The 18,416-nt window shown below is 37.7% G+C and overlaps 1 protein-coding gene across 2 annotated transcripts in view; it reads right to left on the bottom strand.

The window, feature by feature from the left end:
* The window catches only part of PIP5K1B (phosphatidylinositol-4-phosphate 5-kinase type 1 beta), a 98,030-nt gene that overhangs the window by 41,998 nt on the left and 37,616 nt on the right, over positions 1-18,416 (bottom strand). The window contains exons 5-6 of one of the 2 annotated variants that reach the window (XM_038123778.1): positions 17,811-17,879; positions 6,273-6,403 (exon numbers count right to left, since the gene is read on the bottom strand). In XM_038123778.1, coding sequence (XP_037979706.1) covers positions 6,273-6,403; positions 17,811-17,879 — 200 coding nt within the window. Of the gene's footprint in view, positions 1-6,272; positions 6,404-14,280; positions 17,757-17,810; positions 17,880-18,416 lie in introns of those variants that run through there. The other variant, XM_038123777.1, reaches the window with a different exon arrangement.

The raw sequence follows: 18,416 nt of genomic DNA, 5'->3' as shown, positions 1-18,416 counted from the left end.
TGATTCTGGCAATCTTGAGCAATTCAAGTCTTTCTATATGAGCTATGACAACAAAATACAGGTTTTGGACCAATTAGGCAGCAATTGTAATTTATGAGGTATTTTAATAACCTTAGATGTTATACCCCACAAAAGAAAAAAATTCATAGGCATACTAAAGAAGAGAGACTAAGCTTAAAATGCAAGTTTGGTTTAATACTTATATTGTAATTCTTTTTCTTTTTTAAAATCAAGCGCACCTAGAAATGACAGTATGTGCATCTAAGCCTGCCCCTTCGTAAATGCTGAGAGTGGATTTAAAGCCTAGGTGGTGCAATATCAAACTAAAAGTGAAGTAAAACAAATTACATTTTTAATAGCTAACCCCATGGCTGTAAAAATTTGCTAAACAAGACACCCAGATACATTTCTTGTCAGCTTTTCTTTGCTATGGCCTCACCCTGGTAGGATGTACTCAGGAGATACCACACCTATCTGAAGGGGCAGAGAAAGCCAGCTGCATATCTTGGTAGCAAGCCTTCATCACTGAGGACTATTCAAAGGCTCTGAAAGAGCTGTTATCAAAATAATTAGTTTGTAGTTGTGACCCTGTGCATTACTTTCCTGTGTGTATTGTAAAAAAACTGAAGAGGAGAAACACATCAGTTCTTTCAGTGAAAGCAATTCTTTTTTAGATTGTAAAATCAAAATAAAATGTCTAAACTTAAACGTTCTCAACATTAAAAACTACCCAATTTCAGTTTCATTGCTCTTGAATGCAGCTGCTTTTTAAAAATTCATCACAATGTGTTTCAGCTCTAAAAACTGTATCAAACAAACACATGCTGCAGGTCAGATAGTGCTTTGGTATGTTCCTTTCCTGTATGTAATAGTAGGAAAGCATAATTTCCCACATGGTGGAAGTAGGTATTATGTTTATCTGTACAAATAGGTGTGTCTGTGTTTTCTTCATACTGTGGGTTAAAGTCCAGTAGTAAAATCCTTTTTTCTCACATTTTCCTAAATTTCCAGTTACCAAATGCTGTCCTGAGCAGTTCCTTGCAAGTCAGCTATGAAATACAATTAGGAATTAGGAATAGTAAGTAACTTAAAAACAGGTCAAGTCAATCATAGCTATGTAACAGCTGAATACTGAAGCATTTACTTACAATGATGAAGATATTATTACTTTATAACCAATGGAAATGTTATTAAAATACAGGATCTCAGAATAATTGAAAAGTAGTTTAAGAGTCTACATAACCATACAACTATCCAGATTATCAGGTTTACCAATATAAGTAGCTGAGTCCAGTAATTCATACCAGACTTTGCTTTTGTTGCCAAAGTATCCCCATTCCTAATATTTGTTTTGCATCCTCCTCTCTGTGCTATCATTCAACTCACAAACCATAAAAACTTTGTCAGAACTTGAGTAATTCTGTGCATCTCTGCAACCAAAGCACTAAGGAAGAACAGCAGCACTTTATCAGAATATTCAGGCCACTTTATCTTCCTTATGAAACTGCCCACCGGAAACATGCATCATGGTGTAAGTTACACAACAGCTCATCGTTAGTCTGAACATTTAAATACTAGTCACACTAAACCTGTCGAGCATTCTATATTACAAATACACTACTTAGTCCATCAGCTAACCTGTGATGCAGGTTTGATACAAAGATATTTCCAAGGGTAAGTAACAGTTTTCTCAATCAGTCCTCAAAAACATACTAGAAAGCAGTACGCTTCAGTTTTAGATGTAGGGTAGAACCCAGACTAGCCAAGTAAAGTTTTTACCTTCTTAGTACTTTGACTACTTATTTGGGCTGTTATTCAAATGCTATCACAATATAATGGTAAGATTCAGACATTAAAGAGCAGAAAGTATTGAATAATCTTTCATTAGCATCACAAGAAAGCAATTTGTAAATGAACCAGTTCAGTATACAGATTGTAGCTGCAGAGTGCATACAGGTCATCGGCATCTAACACACTTCCCAACTCAATTAGAAACCATAGCAACTGTTCTCAACATGCAGGGTCCAGACCCTGCAATAAAAGCTTATTAGCAAGGGAAGTGCATATACTAAGAACTTGCTACAAGAAAGGTCAAACTCAACAGCTCTGCCTAGAAGTAGCCTCCATCTAGGAACACAAAAAATGCAGCTGAAACATTCTGTGTGGCTTGAAATATTCTGCATTTCTGAAGCTTCATAGCTAAAATTAGCTGATATAATGGAGCAGCTTCTGTTCGGCTTCTTAGTCACCACAGAAAATGCATCTCCTTCTGTGTCTACTGGAAGAGCTTAATAAGCTGCCTACACTTCCAACTCAAAAGCAGCTGCACAGCCCCATGGCCCAGCGACCAGTTTGAGCCACCACTGCCTACCAGAGCTGGGCTTACAGATGAACAATGAGCCACTCTAACCAAGGCCATCTCACCTAGAGTCAGTGCCACCTAGAGCTAGTGCCACCAAGTCAAAGGGCTGAAAAAATATTGCTGAAGCCATATTGTACAAACTACTAACTGGAAGTAAATTGTGCTACCAGGAACTGCTTCCAGCCAAAGAAGATGGGCACAAATATGCCAGACACAGCCAGTCACAGGACCAAACATAGAGAGCACAGGCAGAATGAACAACCTTCCCACTGAACCCTCCAGCCACTGTTTCAGCACTACCAACACCAGGTAAGCACCTCTGTTGCTGGATTTCCAAAGTGGAGTTGAAAAGCCAGAAAAGAGGTTACTTGGAGTGGTTCCCCTTGTGGTTTCACTCTATTCAGTGAGTAGGGTGGAGACTTCAGACACCGTCTTCAGAATCAAGTAGGTCAATGCAGGGTGCATTTTGTTTCTCCCTCCTAGGAGCAAAATTGCATAGTACTATTTTAACTCTATCTGGATGGTGGTTCTCAATGAGCGCTTTTATAGCAGCTTTCAGTAATACTTTGTTTTCCAAAAACCACATGTTATACAAACTCCTGGGGTGCTTGAAAAGAAAGGGATGAAAGGCCCTCCACCACTACAATGTGCAAATGAAGGCAAGCACCTTTGCAATTCAAATCCACCCACTGTACAGACACCTGTACTTCACTCAGAGTCACTTGCAGAAATAAACACATAAATTAACTGGCTAAACTCTGACCAATTTAACACAGTTACAGAGTAACTCTGGGCCAGGAATAACCTGCAATCCAGGGAGTTACTTCTGATTTACATCAGTAGCTCCCAAAATATGCAGAGCAGTTATGTTCACATCTGACCTAACCACTTTTTTCCCTGACATTTTTCTCCCTTCCTAATGAATCCTGAATGCTTCAGTATGACTACTGAAGCAGAGAAACAGGTTGAGAGTTATTTCAGGGTCTGAGAGGTGTGCAGAGACAATCCTCTTCAACCAATAAAATTCATAAACAAGTGTTAACTATTTTCCCCTAACTATAAAAGGGCAGATATAACACTCTTCTGCTCACTGGTGCATATGTGCATTGCATTGCATTTCTACTAGCTTAAGTCTATCTTACTACTGTTGTCTTAATAGTGCCCCTGTTGCTGTCAAAGAAGCAGGTGTGCCTATGACTGGAAAACAGTCTTCTCACCTCACTGCCAGACACAGGTATGGCAGAGAAAACACGGCAGGAAGGTGGAGCAGGACACCATGTAAGGAGTCAGGTTGCTATGAAATTGCCAAAATGAAGAGGAAGTTCAGTTGACAGCTGTTTGAAGTTGCAGATGAATTAATTGTACCCAAAGCAAGTGGAAAAACACTGGTCCTTGCTGGGTAAGCACCTGTTTCAGCACCACTCTTGCTGCACTGTTAGGTTCTCCTTCAGCTGCAAACTTCTGCAAAAAGTTTACTCAATTTCAGCTTGCTCCAGGGTACTTCCAGGTAGAGGTCAACCCATTTCACCTGCTGTTGTAACTAATTTCCACTAATTGCTTTCAACCCGGACCAATCCAAATGGGACCAAAAAAAGTCATTACAGTAATTACTTTTAACAGTGCTGCCATCACAAGTAGGTACTCCCCTTGGAAAAAGTCAAGAGCACCTGAGGTGCACTTGGGAGTGCAGTCCCACCTGTAAAGAATGTGTAGCCTTTGCTGTTTGCTTCAAACATGGGTAATGAAGTTACCTATTGACATGTCTCAGGACCAATCCACATAATGCCATCATGAAACAACAGTCCAATATTCTGAACCAGCAAGAAAGAATCCTGTATGAATTTTGTGCAATCCTAATGTATAACAATTCATGCACAGTAATACACTTCTGGTTGCATATAATTTAGATAAATAAAAGTGGATGTTACACTGAGACTTAGCAAGGATTTGAAATTTGACATTTCTGTGCATCAGCATAAGAAATCAAGAGTCATTTGAAGAGATTGCTATAGATAGCCAACTTTTAGTTCCATAGACAATGTTGTCAACAAGTGCTCTCTGTGGAGAGGTTCTTTGTTACAGTCAAGACGTCTCACTATGCTGTATACTGCTTAATACCTAGTGATGCAAAAAAACCCCAACAAATCCAAACCTACACTGCTTTGGCCATTACTTTCATTTGTCTAATTTTCCTCAAAATGTTTTTTTTATAAGAAACTGTCTGAAAAGGCACTACTAAAGCTTTTCTATTTGATTTTACTCAATTAGTGCAATCAGTCTCTTCCTTCTGCCTTTTGTTTTTTTTTCAAGCCTGAAGGGATGTCTCCTTGCTCTTCCTTAATACTAATACAAAACGAGTAAATCTCATTTCTGTCTGTGCATGAGAGTCTCACAAGAAAGAACGCACATGCAATGCTATGGACCACATACCATTTTATTTTACTTGTTCCTTTAAAACTATGTTTAAAAAGAAAGAGAATAAATTTTCTCTCTCAAACCATGCTATGTATTAAAACAGTTTTAGCATATAGGTTCCATTTAGTTTTCATGAACAAAGTTTATATAGCAAACATACCATGGAAGCCTCTATCACTGTCATAGGCAGACATTTTTCTCACCACTAAAAGCTTTGTTGCGTGATACGCAAATTTCTCACCTGCAAGTTGGATTTTTTAAACAAAATTTTGTGATTATAGTGTATGGAAACACATTCATATAGTTAACTTCTCTCTATCTATCTAATCTACAAGAGAAATCTTTCTAACCTGTGCACAAACCCTATCATTAACACCAAAACAAGGATATGAATACCCTCAACTACTAGGAACTACTGCAAAAGCTTCATTTCACATAAGAATTTTTTTCCCTAAAGGATATCTCACTTCAACAAAAATCAAGGAAATTTACATGAGGAAATACCAAGATTTAAAGTGTATGCAATTATTTTGTACATTGTTAATTCAACTTGGTTTAGTGACACCTGTAAATTCTAAGGATTATAAATTATTTGAAACATCTTATGAAGTAGCATTCAAACTGCACATGAACAAAACTTTGAAAAACTGATAGAAATCAATCCCAAATCCAGGAAAGATTACATAGATAGTATGTCCTTACTGAAATGACTGTGTTTAGCACTTCTGAAAACCCAGAAAACACTCAACAGAGTAAGTCATCCGGGTTTTGAAATACATTTCTCCTAAACCATTTTCATCACTTGCTAGCACATCTAATTTGGGAAGGGTACATGGCACTGTACTTCATCTTCTGAACATCAAAAAATCAGGATGACCTTCATTTCCCTATCAGCATAACTGTATTGTTACAACTTCTATACCATCAGCTTGGCAGTGATACAAGCTGAGGTGGCAAAGCAGTAAAGGTGCACAACCTGTAATCAGCATGTCTTGTAGGAGCTGAGTATTGTCACAGACTAGAGTCCTGGACAGAATTTTATAGTGTAAATATAAGGCACTGTTGTAGTATAAATTTTTATATTCTACTTTAAATGTCAGGACTTGAATTTTCATAAATTTTTAAAACCCCTCAACAAAATTTCAGGTATTATTTTCAGAAACTTATACTCAACTAATCAAACATGAACGTCAGATCCACAAATCACTTCAAATTCAAATTGACAACTCCTTTAATTGAAAGTATCAAAATTACTTTCCCCCTCTATAAATGCTAAGTCTCAAATCTTCAGATGAAGTATGACCTTTCCAACTCTCTCTCTACCTTCCTTTCCAATGATAACATGAAGACCAGAAAATTTTCAAGTTTCATACATTATACATTATACTCTAACATGATTTTGTTAGAACTGGAAAACAAATCTGGTTCAAAATACCTAGTTAAGAGTTGAATTATGAAATTTTATTGAAGAAAAATCCAACATGCTTGTTCTTACCTTGGTAGAAAGACACTTTCCACTACATAGAAGTCTTGCATAAGAACATCTCTGTCTGGTTTTGATGTAAGATTTCCTACTGTGTATCCTATTCCCAACTGGATAGCCCCTTTAATAGCCGAGGATGCAGTCTGTGTAAAAAGTAAGAATTCAAACATGAGTTTGCTAAAAGCAGATTTCTATTCTTTATCAATAATATTATTGATAATGCTTTGATCATTTTTATAATAACAACACCCTGTCATTTTTACATCTTAGACCTCAGAGATTTTAAATTAAATTTTTAATTAAAATATTTAAAAGAATCACTATATACAAAGTGGAACTTTTCAAATTACCCAAATAATTTAGACATGGAGTTCAAACTCAGCTCAGTAACACAGAATAGCAGATTCGAAGGGACTTCAAAAGGTTCAACCATTATCACATTATGTTCAACCTTTCTGGACAAAAGTATGATCTGGACAAGACAGCCAAGTGCCAAGTCAAGCCAAATCTCAAAAAAGGGAATCCATCAGTTCTGGGGAGTTTATTCCACTGATTGTTTTCATTGTGAAATATTTCCACTTGTGTTCAAGTAGAATATCCCCATGAGTAACTTTAACCCATTACCCCTCATATTTTCCATGTGATCCCTTGCAAAAATAGGGCCTCTATCTTCTTTGTAACCACCCTTCAGATACTGTAACATGGTGATAAGTTTCCCCTCAGACGTCATTTCTCAAGGTTGAACGAACCCAACTCTCTAAGCCTCTCCTAATGCATCAGGCTTCTCAGCCCTTTGATGATCTCTGTGGTCCTTCTCTCCACCCTCCCCAGCCTGTCCGTATCTTTTTTCTATAGTGGAGAACAAAACAGACAACAGTATTCCAGGTGTGGCCTGACAAACGCTGACAACAACGGGATGATCTCTGCTGCTGATGCCCCTGTTGATGCAGCCCAACAGGAGCCCAACCTCACTGGGCTCCTTTGCTCCAGCAGCGCACTTCTCACTCATACTGAGCTTTTTGCTCACTGGGACTCCCTGGTCCCTTTCCACAGAACTGCTCCTCAGCCTTGTGCTCCCAGCCTGTGCTGCCCTCCTGGATTTGTTTTCACAGGTGTAAGACCTTTCACCTGTCCTTGCTAAACTTCAAAAGGTTCTTCTTTGCCCACTCTTCCAGCTTCCATAGGTTTTCCTCCAGCATGGCTCTCCCTTTCAAAGTGCTCACTTGACCCTTGAGTGATTTTAAGTGCTCTGGATGACCACATATGAAGACACGGAACAGCTGGGCCCAACACCAATCCCTGGGGGACCCCACTTGTGCCAGTTGGAAAAGGAGCCATTTACCCCCACTCTGGGTGCTGCCTGTGGGTCAGTTCCCCACCCGCTGCACGGGCAGCTTGTCCAGACTGTTACACAACAGCTGGACAGGAAGCTGTCTAGCAGAGTTGTTACACAACTTCACCAGGAAGCTGTGGGAGACCACAGAGAATACAGGCAGACAACGTCCATGGCTAGCCCCCATCAACCAAGGAGCTTACTTTGCCCTAGAAGGCAATCAGGTTTGTCAAGCACAATTTAGCCTTGGTGAACCCATGGTGTCATTTCCTAATGATATGCTTCATCTGACTTGCGATGGCTCCTAGGAGGATTCTTTCCATAACACTTTCCTTTGCCTTAATATTAACCTTCAGAGTGCACAGCCAGACCCCAAACTCCACAACACTGTGATCACTGTAGCCAAAGCCATCACTAAATGAGATATTACAAAGCTGGTTTCCTTGGTTAGTGAGCAGCCAGTCCAGTCATGCCTCATTCCTGGTTAGCATATCTAACACTTGCATGAGGAAGCAGTCCTGTATGCATTCCAGGAACTTGATGGATGTTGTGACCTGCTGTATTGCTCTACCAAGAATGTCTGGATAGTTGAAGTCACCGAAAAGACTCACAATCTGTTATCCAAAAGTTGCTAAGTGACCCTGATTAAGTGCTTCTTTGCCTTTTTCATCTTGGTTTGGAGGGTCAGTAGCAGATGCCCAATCTAAGATCTCCCTTGGGGACCTCCCTTCTGATCTTGATCCAGAGGCATTGGATAGGGCTTCCATAGTCACTGTAGTTGATGTCTATATGTTCATGATTCACTTTTAACCTAGAGCACAACTCCTCCTTGTCCTCTACTTTCCTGCCTGTCTTGACAAAACCTATAACTATCCTTTCTGATCCCCTTAAAACAGTTGCAGTCTAACAGGATATTCAAATTGCTTCAGGATTGTGAAGCATGAATTATATTCTGGAAAAAAACAGTCACAAATTCCAGGTGATTGTACATGCATGCCAAGGCATCACAATGCAAGTTTATGGCTTAATTGCTGATTCTAGAGGCAAATAAATGTATTTATTACCTTCAGCCTAACAATCAGTGCAAGAGGTCCATTGACTGTGGGGAGTCCAGAGAAGAATTAAATGGGGAAAGCAAAATCTCTGTAAAAATCAACCTTTATAAAGTGCATAGACTAAATTCAATGACCAGAGCTTGCAGGACAGAGAAGGCTTCAAAACAACAGCATGAAATTGTGATACTATATATGTGTAAATTGAGACCATATCTGAAAATTTCCCCTGCTGAATAGACAGTCATGCTGCATGAATTTAAAAAAAATCATTTAAAAATAGCAGAAGTGAGTCAAAATCAAAAACCAGTCAAGAAATGAATTTTTAATGAAACATGGAAGGAGTGAATAAAGAAAACCATTGGGCAGGGAAAGAATGCTATGAAGAAGGGAGTATCTTCCCTTGCATGATCACCAGTTTGAAGACAACATGTTTGGTCCCTGTTTTTAGGTTTTACCTCCTACCTACCAAACAAGCAAGAGACTAACAGAGGAAACAAAAAACACCAGAAGTTTCATTATCAGAACCACTTCAGCACTTGAACAGAACCATTGCAGGAATGGAAATTACATAAGAAGTGGTTCAAGTACACAAAGCTAATATTGTTCTAGTTCTTGGAACAGCATATAGTAGAGTGGCTGCTTATTTTTAGAAAAGACAGAGATATGTAGCTCTTAAATAATTAAGACTGTGCACCAAGCAGAACTTATACTTGCATAACAGTTTAGAACCAGGGATTTGGTGGGAACAAACAACAGTCCATTCTGAAAGTGCTACTTTGACTAGTAAAAAGATTTGGCTTTGTGTCATAAGAAGAGTCACATTTTTCTTTCCTTGAAAGGCTTCTATTCATGAATGATTAATGCCCAACAAAAGCTGTAATTATGTAACTTTGATCAAACCAATACACATACAAATAGTTTCTGCTTCATTGCTGGATGCCCATCTTGTTCACTGCCACAGCAAGAAACTATGTCTGAAAGAACAGCAGATAGTACAGTAAAACAGAGGACATGCCATTCCAAATAAACCCTGACAAATCCCACCAAACTTCAAAAACACCCAAGATAAGTAACCTGGCAATGTGACTTCAAAAAGAAGCCTCTGGATCATTATCAGTTTCTCAAGGTCGGGATTTAAGGCACTTGAGATGATGGTTCACGTTCAGACTCAGGTGTTTATTATTTCTTATCAGTGAAACAGTCTCACAACTATGAGTTCGGCAGCCTTTCATTAGCAAGGCACAAAATGGCTGTCTCTTGTTACAAGGTCTGTTAAGACTAGACTATCCAATTAAGAAATGACACCTAGATTATTTTCCCTTTTAACCCAATAACTGATCCCTTGAAGACCTCAATGTGGCCTTTTCTGTCCAATTATAAAATATCACCCAAACCCATGAAGAAGGAAGAACAAGGTAAAGAAGAAAAACCTGCCCCCACCCTAAAACCTCCATCTTGCTTCATATTTATTTCTATATTCTAAAATGCCAAACTCTAAGTTTTCCACACTGTGATATTATGCACTTCTAAATAACTGCACACCTGTAATCCCAGAGCTATCGATTAATGTTTGAAGTTTTCTCCACAGCCTCAGGTCAATTGCAGTGTTCTCTCGTGGGTCTGTGCCTTTAAGCACAGAAAGTTTCAAATTCTCAGCATTCAGGGCTCCAGCTGATCATCTTTCAAGCTCATAAAATATTTGTAGTATTTTTTTTTTTTTTCAAATTCAAAAGACCCACAGACTTGTAGTCTCCGGAAGGCAGAATCTAAGACCTTCTAGTACAATGGCGCAAGCTTATCTTCTTGTTAATTTCCACTCATATTCAAGAATGTCATTAGTAACCACCCATCATTTCTGCAGCAACCACAGAAGTTGGTTTAGCAGAAAAATAATGTTATGAAATCATTCATAATGCTTTAACAATGGGTTTGAAAAAAATTTAAAGCTGCTACAGTATGCCGAAGGCAACTGCTTGCCCAAAGTCCACTTTTTGTCAATCACCACTATAACCAAAGGCTGGTAACTCAGTATGCCCTTAACAACTGACATGTGTTTGTTTTCACAGTCCATAAAATAAAAATAGAACAAGCCTTGGAATTCATCTTTTAAACAGCACTTGTCTTAATTTTGTTATATTACTCTTATTAATAATATTATTATCATCATTAAATCCAAGGAATATATAAAGAAGTTCCTTCTTGAGCCTTAGGGGAAATGTTCTTGAAACATCCATTTTATTACTACAAAAATGTATTTATAGGAAACTGCAAATGCAACTGGAAAAACTGAGGTCTCTTGTGAATTTTTTCTTACTTGGGCACCTCTTTTAATGCCCATCAAAAGGCATTAAGGCAGCAAAAGACAGCAAAATCTAGTTTCAAACCTAAGCCCCTTATTTATTTCAATTTGTCTTGAATACTCTCCTGCTGCAAAGCAAACAATAAAATTCAGGCTTCTGTGCCATGGGTTTTTTCAGTCTTTTAGAGACTGAAATAATTTTTTCTTCTTATTAATCTCATTAAGGTCTCATGAAGAGGTTCAGAAAATGGCCCTGAGATTATTTATTAACTGTAACTGTAAAGCTGACAGTGCATAGTGACAGTACAGTGAATCCCAGATAATTTACCTGTTATCAACCTTCTGAAGATCAAGAAATATGAAGGGATGACAATAACCAGCAGAATAAAAATTTTAATGAATTTTAGGTTATGAAAGTGATTGAATTTGTAGCAAATGCTGTACATTATGACAGCTGTCTTTGTTACATAAAGGGGCACAAAGTAAAACTTCTTCTATCCTCCTTCTGCTGTTTAGGCTATTACTGTCCACTGCACAGGAGCTTTGATGCTTTTATCCCTGCATAAAAAAATGAAACTGTCCTCATTATGATGAAACATACCTTTGCCTCTTTTTGTCAAAAGTAACTATATACTTTTTCTGTATTTGTCATATGGCTTTGCTAAAAGAACCTGTAGATACGAAAAATCATATGCAGACTCATAAAGCATAACAGCAGTATATAATATAGAATACAGGTATATGGAATATTTGCATCACTGATAAATATTCTAGCACTCCGTGCACTGTTCTCTCAAATTACTTTCTCTGCAAATTGGTCTTCCATTTGCTCTACATTACTGTAAGCTGAAATCCTTTTTTCAGAGTAGCAAAATAAATGAGAAATTAAATCCTCTCAAATCAGGTCTTAAGTTTGCACATGATCCCACAAATAAACTAAGCAGGATTTAGACATTGTTTTCCCTACAAATAATCACTTTCAGGTAGCCTTCTAAAACTTAAATTTGTTATTTAAATAAAATAAAGGCATTACTTAGACACAGATAATGCATATAAAGGCATTTCAGAACCAGATAAAAAAAACCAAAACCAACAACAAAAAAATCAACTAACTGAAACTATCTAACAACTATACAAGTTAGGGATGAGGCTACTGAAAGGACTGAAAAAGTCTTTCCTTTAAAGTAACTGGAAAAAAAATTCAAGGATGATAAAAATATGGATACTGTCATTTCAGAATGTATATTATAAATTGGCCAATAATTGCTTCTGTTAGACTGTGAAGGTTGTAAATTACTGGCAAATCTGACAAAACACTAATGTGTCAGTAAATGCACAGACTACATTGTACACAAAGATTTTAGAAATGGTAAATGGATTTATTCCTTTAAACAAGTGTCCTTATAATTTTAGGTAATTGTATGGGACTATTAACAGCATAAATAATTTAACAAACCATGAGCAGATTGGGGCTGACCAGGAGGGCCCAGGCTTAATCTAATTTAATAGAAGTTCCTCTCTACTGTCCTTCAGTTATTTTTCCATTCATCTTTCAAGTCTCAATTGCTCTTTGCTAAATCTTTATGCATTTCCTACAACATGTTAATGAAATTTAACTCGAAACTTCTAGGCTTCTTCAAAAGTAGACATCCTAGGGAAACCCTTTAAGACATCATAAATGTGAACTTTGTCCTTGTTTTTTTGTGTTCTCCCCTTTTATAACATTTTATTGCAGCTGAAGTTTGACCTATGAACTTTCTATAGCAAAGATGGTTATTTTTCCAGAAGACAGCTGGTTTATTGCAGGTGCCATAAAGTGACTCAGAGAAATTAACTCTGCCTTGGAAATTCTATCTCATTATCACTGTGAAAGGCAAAATTATGATTGCTTTCTTTCACCTTCTCTACTACTGTAATTCATACAGGTTTTTAAATCTGCCAAATGAAATGGCACAGACATCAAGCTACCACAACTCTTTTTAAGAGATGGGGAGAAAGAGACATCTGAACAGAAGCCTTCACTGGTTAACACTGCTTCGCAACCGTGCATCCCACAAAGTAGTTGTCACTGGTTCATTTCTCTCTGCTACTGTATGTGGAGAAATCTGCTTTTATCTTCCTCACTATCCCACCCTTCTCCTCTCTTGGGCAATGACCTGGATTGGGGAAGAACAGATACCTGCCTTCAGGCAAAAGTCTCAGTAAAATAAATAAATTCTTTAAAAAAGGAAGAAAAATATTCATAGGTCTCACTTGATCAAAATTGTTGAAGCCACATGGCTTATGCCAGATCTGAATTTTCTACTGCATGTAGGCATTTGTTCTTCGGTTTTACTAGTTAACGTAAGTACTAGGAATCCACCCATGCTATCACTTCCCTGCAAACACAGTTTATCTTTTTCAGACTTCTGAGAAGATAGAACCTACCATAAATTGTGTAAACTCTTAACCCAAACCATCTGAGGAGAATGCCTGTTGAAAAACAATACATCTTCCTCAAGCAATATTTAAAAATAGCTCGCTTAGAATATTAGGAAATTTCAATTAGATTCAAGACACACATGTGGTTATTGCCTAGTCCATTACTCTTGCTGTTGATCTGTCTTGTCTTTGAGTGCCTGCTGTGCTTACAGTCTCATTGAAACAACACTTCTTGACACTGTTTCCACTGAAACTTCTGGATGGAGGTGGCTACCCCATCTCAGCATTTCCTCCATTTCAAAACATTTATGCATAAGCTTCAGTAGTAGCCATGAACCCAACTACTCTGGTTGTTCTACCTTTGAGGAAAAGAATTTGAGACCTCTGAGCTTGGAAGTAGCCATAGCTCCAGGAAAAGTCAGAGTCATTTTTGTATCTTTATAGGTGCATAAAATCTGCCACTGAGGTCCCAGTGCAGCAAAACTTTCAGTGAAGAAATTGCAATGTCTACAAGAAAAAGTACCCTACCTGCAGGCATTAGATGCAGAGCATAGGTCAATGCTATAAGAGATGAAGCAATGCTGTTTGCACGTTTGTAAGCTCTAACAATAGATAGCTGGCTTCCTTTATCCAGACAAATTTCCCTTGCTCCTGGCAAAGGGACTCACAATATGCAGTTTTGAACAGGTTACGTAAAGTGCTTGTAATACACTAAACAGAAGAGCTGCAATATATGTAATGACAAGAAACAAACTCTAATTACATAGTTGTGTGGCAGCCTTCAGACTAAACAGAGATTGTGGCAATCCAGTAACAGATTTTCACAAGTGCATATTTACATCTATTTTCTGCTGTGATTTCCTTCTACACTTCTAATGTGCTTTGATAGACCTCTCTGAGCCTCATTCTTACCACCATCCTATTATTAAGCATCAGGATGCTACTGAAATCTGATTCGACAGGGAGCAGACTCAGGGCTTGTGTGACTGATGGCATTGCAATGCAGAAACTGAACGTGTGTCAGCAACTTCTCACAACAAAGTCTGCAAAATAGAGAGGAAGTGAAAAAAAAGCAGCAACTGCATACTCCAGATGTCCATGACTAGACACAAATATCCAAGAGAAACTATAGTCCGGTGACCTGATTTTTGTAAGCATGCAATGGAACAAATGACCAGTCTCTCCTATATATCCCTCATCCCGTTTCTCTCTGAGAAAAACCCTCACAACAAAAAAACCCCACAAACCCAAACAAACAAAAAACCCAAACCAAAACCTCAAACTAAAAGCAAAAGAAGAAAACCAACAAAAAGCCCTCCACCCTGAAAGAGCTGGCCACAGTCTGCACAATTTACAATTTCTTTAATCTCAAAGTTATTTTAATTCTCTATCTTTGAAGCTGCATGGAACAGGTATCTGTGAAGTGTCTCTTTCATTAACTAAGTTCTTTGATCTGGATGACTGAAACACTTTATTATTCATATTCACACTGTAAACTTAACAACTTCTCAAAATTTACAAATAGACAGAAAATCCGTAAGTAGTTTCAGATTATAATGTTTGTAAAAAATGCATGCAGATGAACAGTTTAGCAGCCCCACCTTAAAAAACCCCATTTAAAAGAGAGAAAAACACCCTGGTTTTCAAAAGGGAGGAAAAAAACCCCACAACCAAAAAATGAAAAAAGCCACCAAAGAAACAAAAAACCAAAAAATTCCCCAAACAAACAACAGACCCACCTAAAAATCTAAAAAAAATCCAAAACAAATAAGCAGAAAGTTGTGTTCCCTCTTCTCTCAAGACTTTGACTACATAATAACAGACAATTAAAAGCCAGATGAGCATTTATGTCGAAATGCAGCAGCAGAAAAACTGAAAGCTAAAAAGAAAACAGTGGAAAGAAGGAGCATGATTCATAATAAAAATGCTCTGTCTTGGTCCAGTTATACATTTCAGACTCTGAAAGGATCGTATAGCAATGCTCATGCAAGCCCTTTCACAAGGTTGTAGTAATGTAAGAAATTTCTTGGAACTTCAAGATGTTTACATTCATGCAGATGGCAAGTCAGCTGACTACTGTAGAAAATTGAAGATCTGGAGATTTAATTAATTCAGATAAAGATGTTACCTACTTCAGTTTTAGCTGAGATGAACAAAATAATAAAGGAAATATTGCAATAATCTAAAATTCCAGAGAAAAACCTGACAGCCTTACAGACTACTTATTATTCTGGAAAGTTTTATCATGGATGAAATCAGAGGTGCTCTCCTGCACATAGCTTGTTTTCACCTAACTCAGGTTAACTTCAAGCAGTGAAATACAGTCATTACTACAGAAGTTTGTAATACATGGATAGCAGTTATAACTACCTGAAACAGCCCAAGTAGCCGAAAAAGCACCAGCTGAGGAAACAAGCTCTTCTCCAGCCCAGACTTCTGGAGAAAGTGGCACAGGAAGTCACAGGAAGGACTGTAAATATTTTTCAATCAAACAAGTGTAATAGTACATGACTGGAGAACTGTAAATGGAACACCTGTGGGCAATTAAAGACAGGCAGCTTCTGGCTGCAAACAAGCCTTCTACAGAGCAAGATTTCTCTGTGTAACTTACCTAAAACCAGGGAATTAAATGAGAAATTATATGAAATGCCTCTGATGAACGCAAGTCCCACCAGGCTTACCCTATACTTCCAGACATATGCTACTGATACCTCTGAACATCCATTTAAAAAAAGAAACAATGTATATGGAACATCTGAAGGAGGTGAAGATCACAGAATCATAAGGTGGTTTAGGTTGGAAGGGACCACCAGTGGGGTCATCTGGACCAACCTCCTTGCTCAAGCAGAGTCTTCAAGATTTAACAGAAGGTGAAAAGTTTCTAAGGAATTTGACTTAAAAAAAGAGACACATTGTTAGAAGTGAGACATCAGGCAAATATATGTTACCAGTTAGTTCTGCATGGATAAATTTTGAGATCAAAATTTATTAATATTTTATTAAAATTATCACAAAAAGTTGGAGTATGATGATACTATTGGGTAATAATACTAAACTGTTAGGGGTATATGCAGCGCAGGATCTTGAGCATAAAAAAACTGAAGGTATAATTATATGAAAAGGAAATAAATTGGCATAAGACACAACAACTGGCAGTTCAGGGACAGAACTTGGAGGTGACAGTCACTGTGATCTGTGAGTGTGATGTGGCTGTGAATCACAGGTCTTGTCAGAGATACTTCCAGTAGGTACACACTAGAATTTGTGCCATAGTGAGAAGACTTTCTACGGCTTCCTCTGAAAGGTTGTGAATTTATAGTTGAAAAGGAACAGAGAGGAGTATTTGGGATGACCAGGGGGAATGGAAGCTTGCCTGTGGCTATTACCAGTCTAGTCTAGCAACATAAACCTGGAGAAGTTCAGGCACTGAACATTTCTTCCTTTCTCATACTAATTGTCAAGACAAATTCTGACTTCTATATTTTAAAGTAATCAGTTGGGAAATTTAAACTAACTTGTATTTAAAACAAACATTATTTCCTTTTATTTCTGAGATAATTATCTGGAATGCTAAGGCCACCAAGGTACTGGCAATGTAACTGCCAAGAAAAGGGGTGGTAAAAGAAATAGCTTATTCATCTCCTTAACTTTACCAGCAGTACTGTAAGCAACACCCAGAAATTAAGAACCCAAATCGCTGTATGTACTGCAGAAGCATGTGGCCCTCTGGGCTAGATTACAGAATTAATTTAAAAACATAATCCCCATTTCTTTGAGATGATCTGTCAAAGTAATGATCAAATTCAGTAGCTAACAATTTGGTTGTGTAAATATGTAAAGAAAAATTTGCTTTTATAGTTCAGCTTAGTTATCAAAATTGCTAGTGGGCCTAAATAATGCTGGTCACAGACAATCAGTATCAGAAAAATAAACACCAAACCACTACCAGCAATATCCAAATGGACTATTAAGGCATGCTCCTACATTAACTATGTCCTCTCTTACACATCTCTTTTTAAAAAAACACTTAGCAAACAAATAATGGTCTGCTTGGCAAAGTGTTGGAAAGATGCTTTGCTTTTCAGGTTTGTAGTCTAGATACATCACATAAACACTCAAAGCATTTGGAAACTTAGTACATTTCTTACAACAGAGTTTAAGCCCAGAGATGTATCTGTTGCTAGGAGCAAAGAATTTCTATCAGTCTAGCATAATGGTATACTTTAAAGCTGGACTAAACAAGTTTTAAATAGTCAGTTCTGTGGTGGATAGAAATACCTTATGATTTCACAGAAGGGATAAAGTAATTTCAAAAACCCCATGGAACACGTTTTATTTGTTCTTGGTTTTAATCAGTTCTGAAATATATTCACATACAGCAGGTCTGAATTACTGACATTAGGGGAAAAACATACAATAAAAATGTTGAAGGTTTTATTTACCTTTTTGTATGTTTTCTCTTCATTTGGCTTTCCACCAGTAACGTCTCCATTTTCAGTAACAGACGACATCTAATAACAGAAGCTTAAGTTACAAACAAGGTATTTGCTTTACGGAAGTAATTGTTCAGAAAAATCATGTAATTTATTATCCATTTTTGCTAAATTCAAACTTTTCAGACCACAGCACACTACCAAGATCAGTGACATATGTAGGATATTCCTCGTAAGTATTTTCCACACAGAGTAAAGGGATAGTACTGCCCCAGGAATATGTCCAGCATATGACTGATTCTTCATGACTCTGCTTCTTTTCCCCACACCAGTATGCAGTGAAGTCTTGTGCCTCAGCCTACTGCATGAGATGTTCCTGAAAGGGCAAAACTATGAATCTTGTGAGCCAGATATTCAGTGGCATGTCTCAGTAGTCTAAGGTCCTTGGCTGCATCACTATGCTGTATCTCCTTAAAACAGCAAGGAAATCATAGAATAACACGGAATTGCAGAATATTCTGAGTTTAAGGGACCCACAATGATCACTGAGTCCAATCCTTAAGTGAATGGCCCATACAGGAATCAAACCCACAGCATTGGCATTATTAGAATCAT

This window comes from Motacilla alba, chromosome Z, assembly GCF_015832195.1.
Source record: "Motacilla alba alba isolate MOTALB_02 chromosome Z, Motacilla_alba_V1.0_pri, whole genome shotgun sequence".
NCBI classification, from domain to species: domain Eukaryota; kingdom Metazoa; phylum Chordata; class Aves; order Passeriformes; family Motacillidae; genus Motacilla; species Motacilla alba.
Note: the sequence above shows the minus strand (reverse complement) of the source record. Positions and strands in the feature narration are given on the sequence as shown.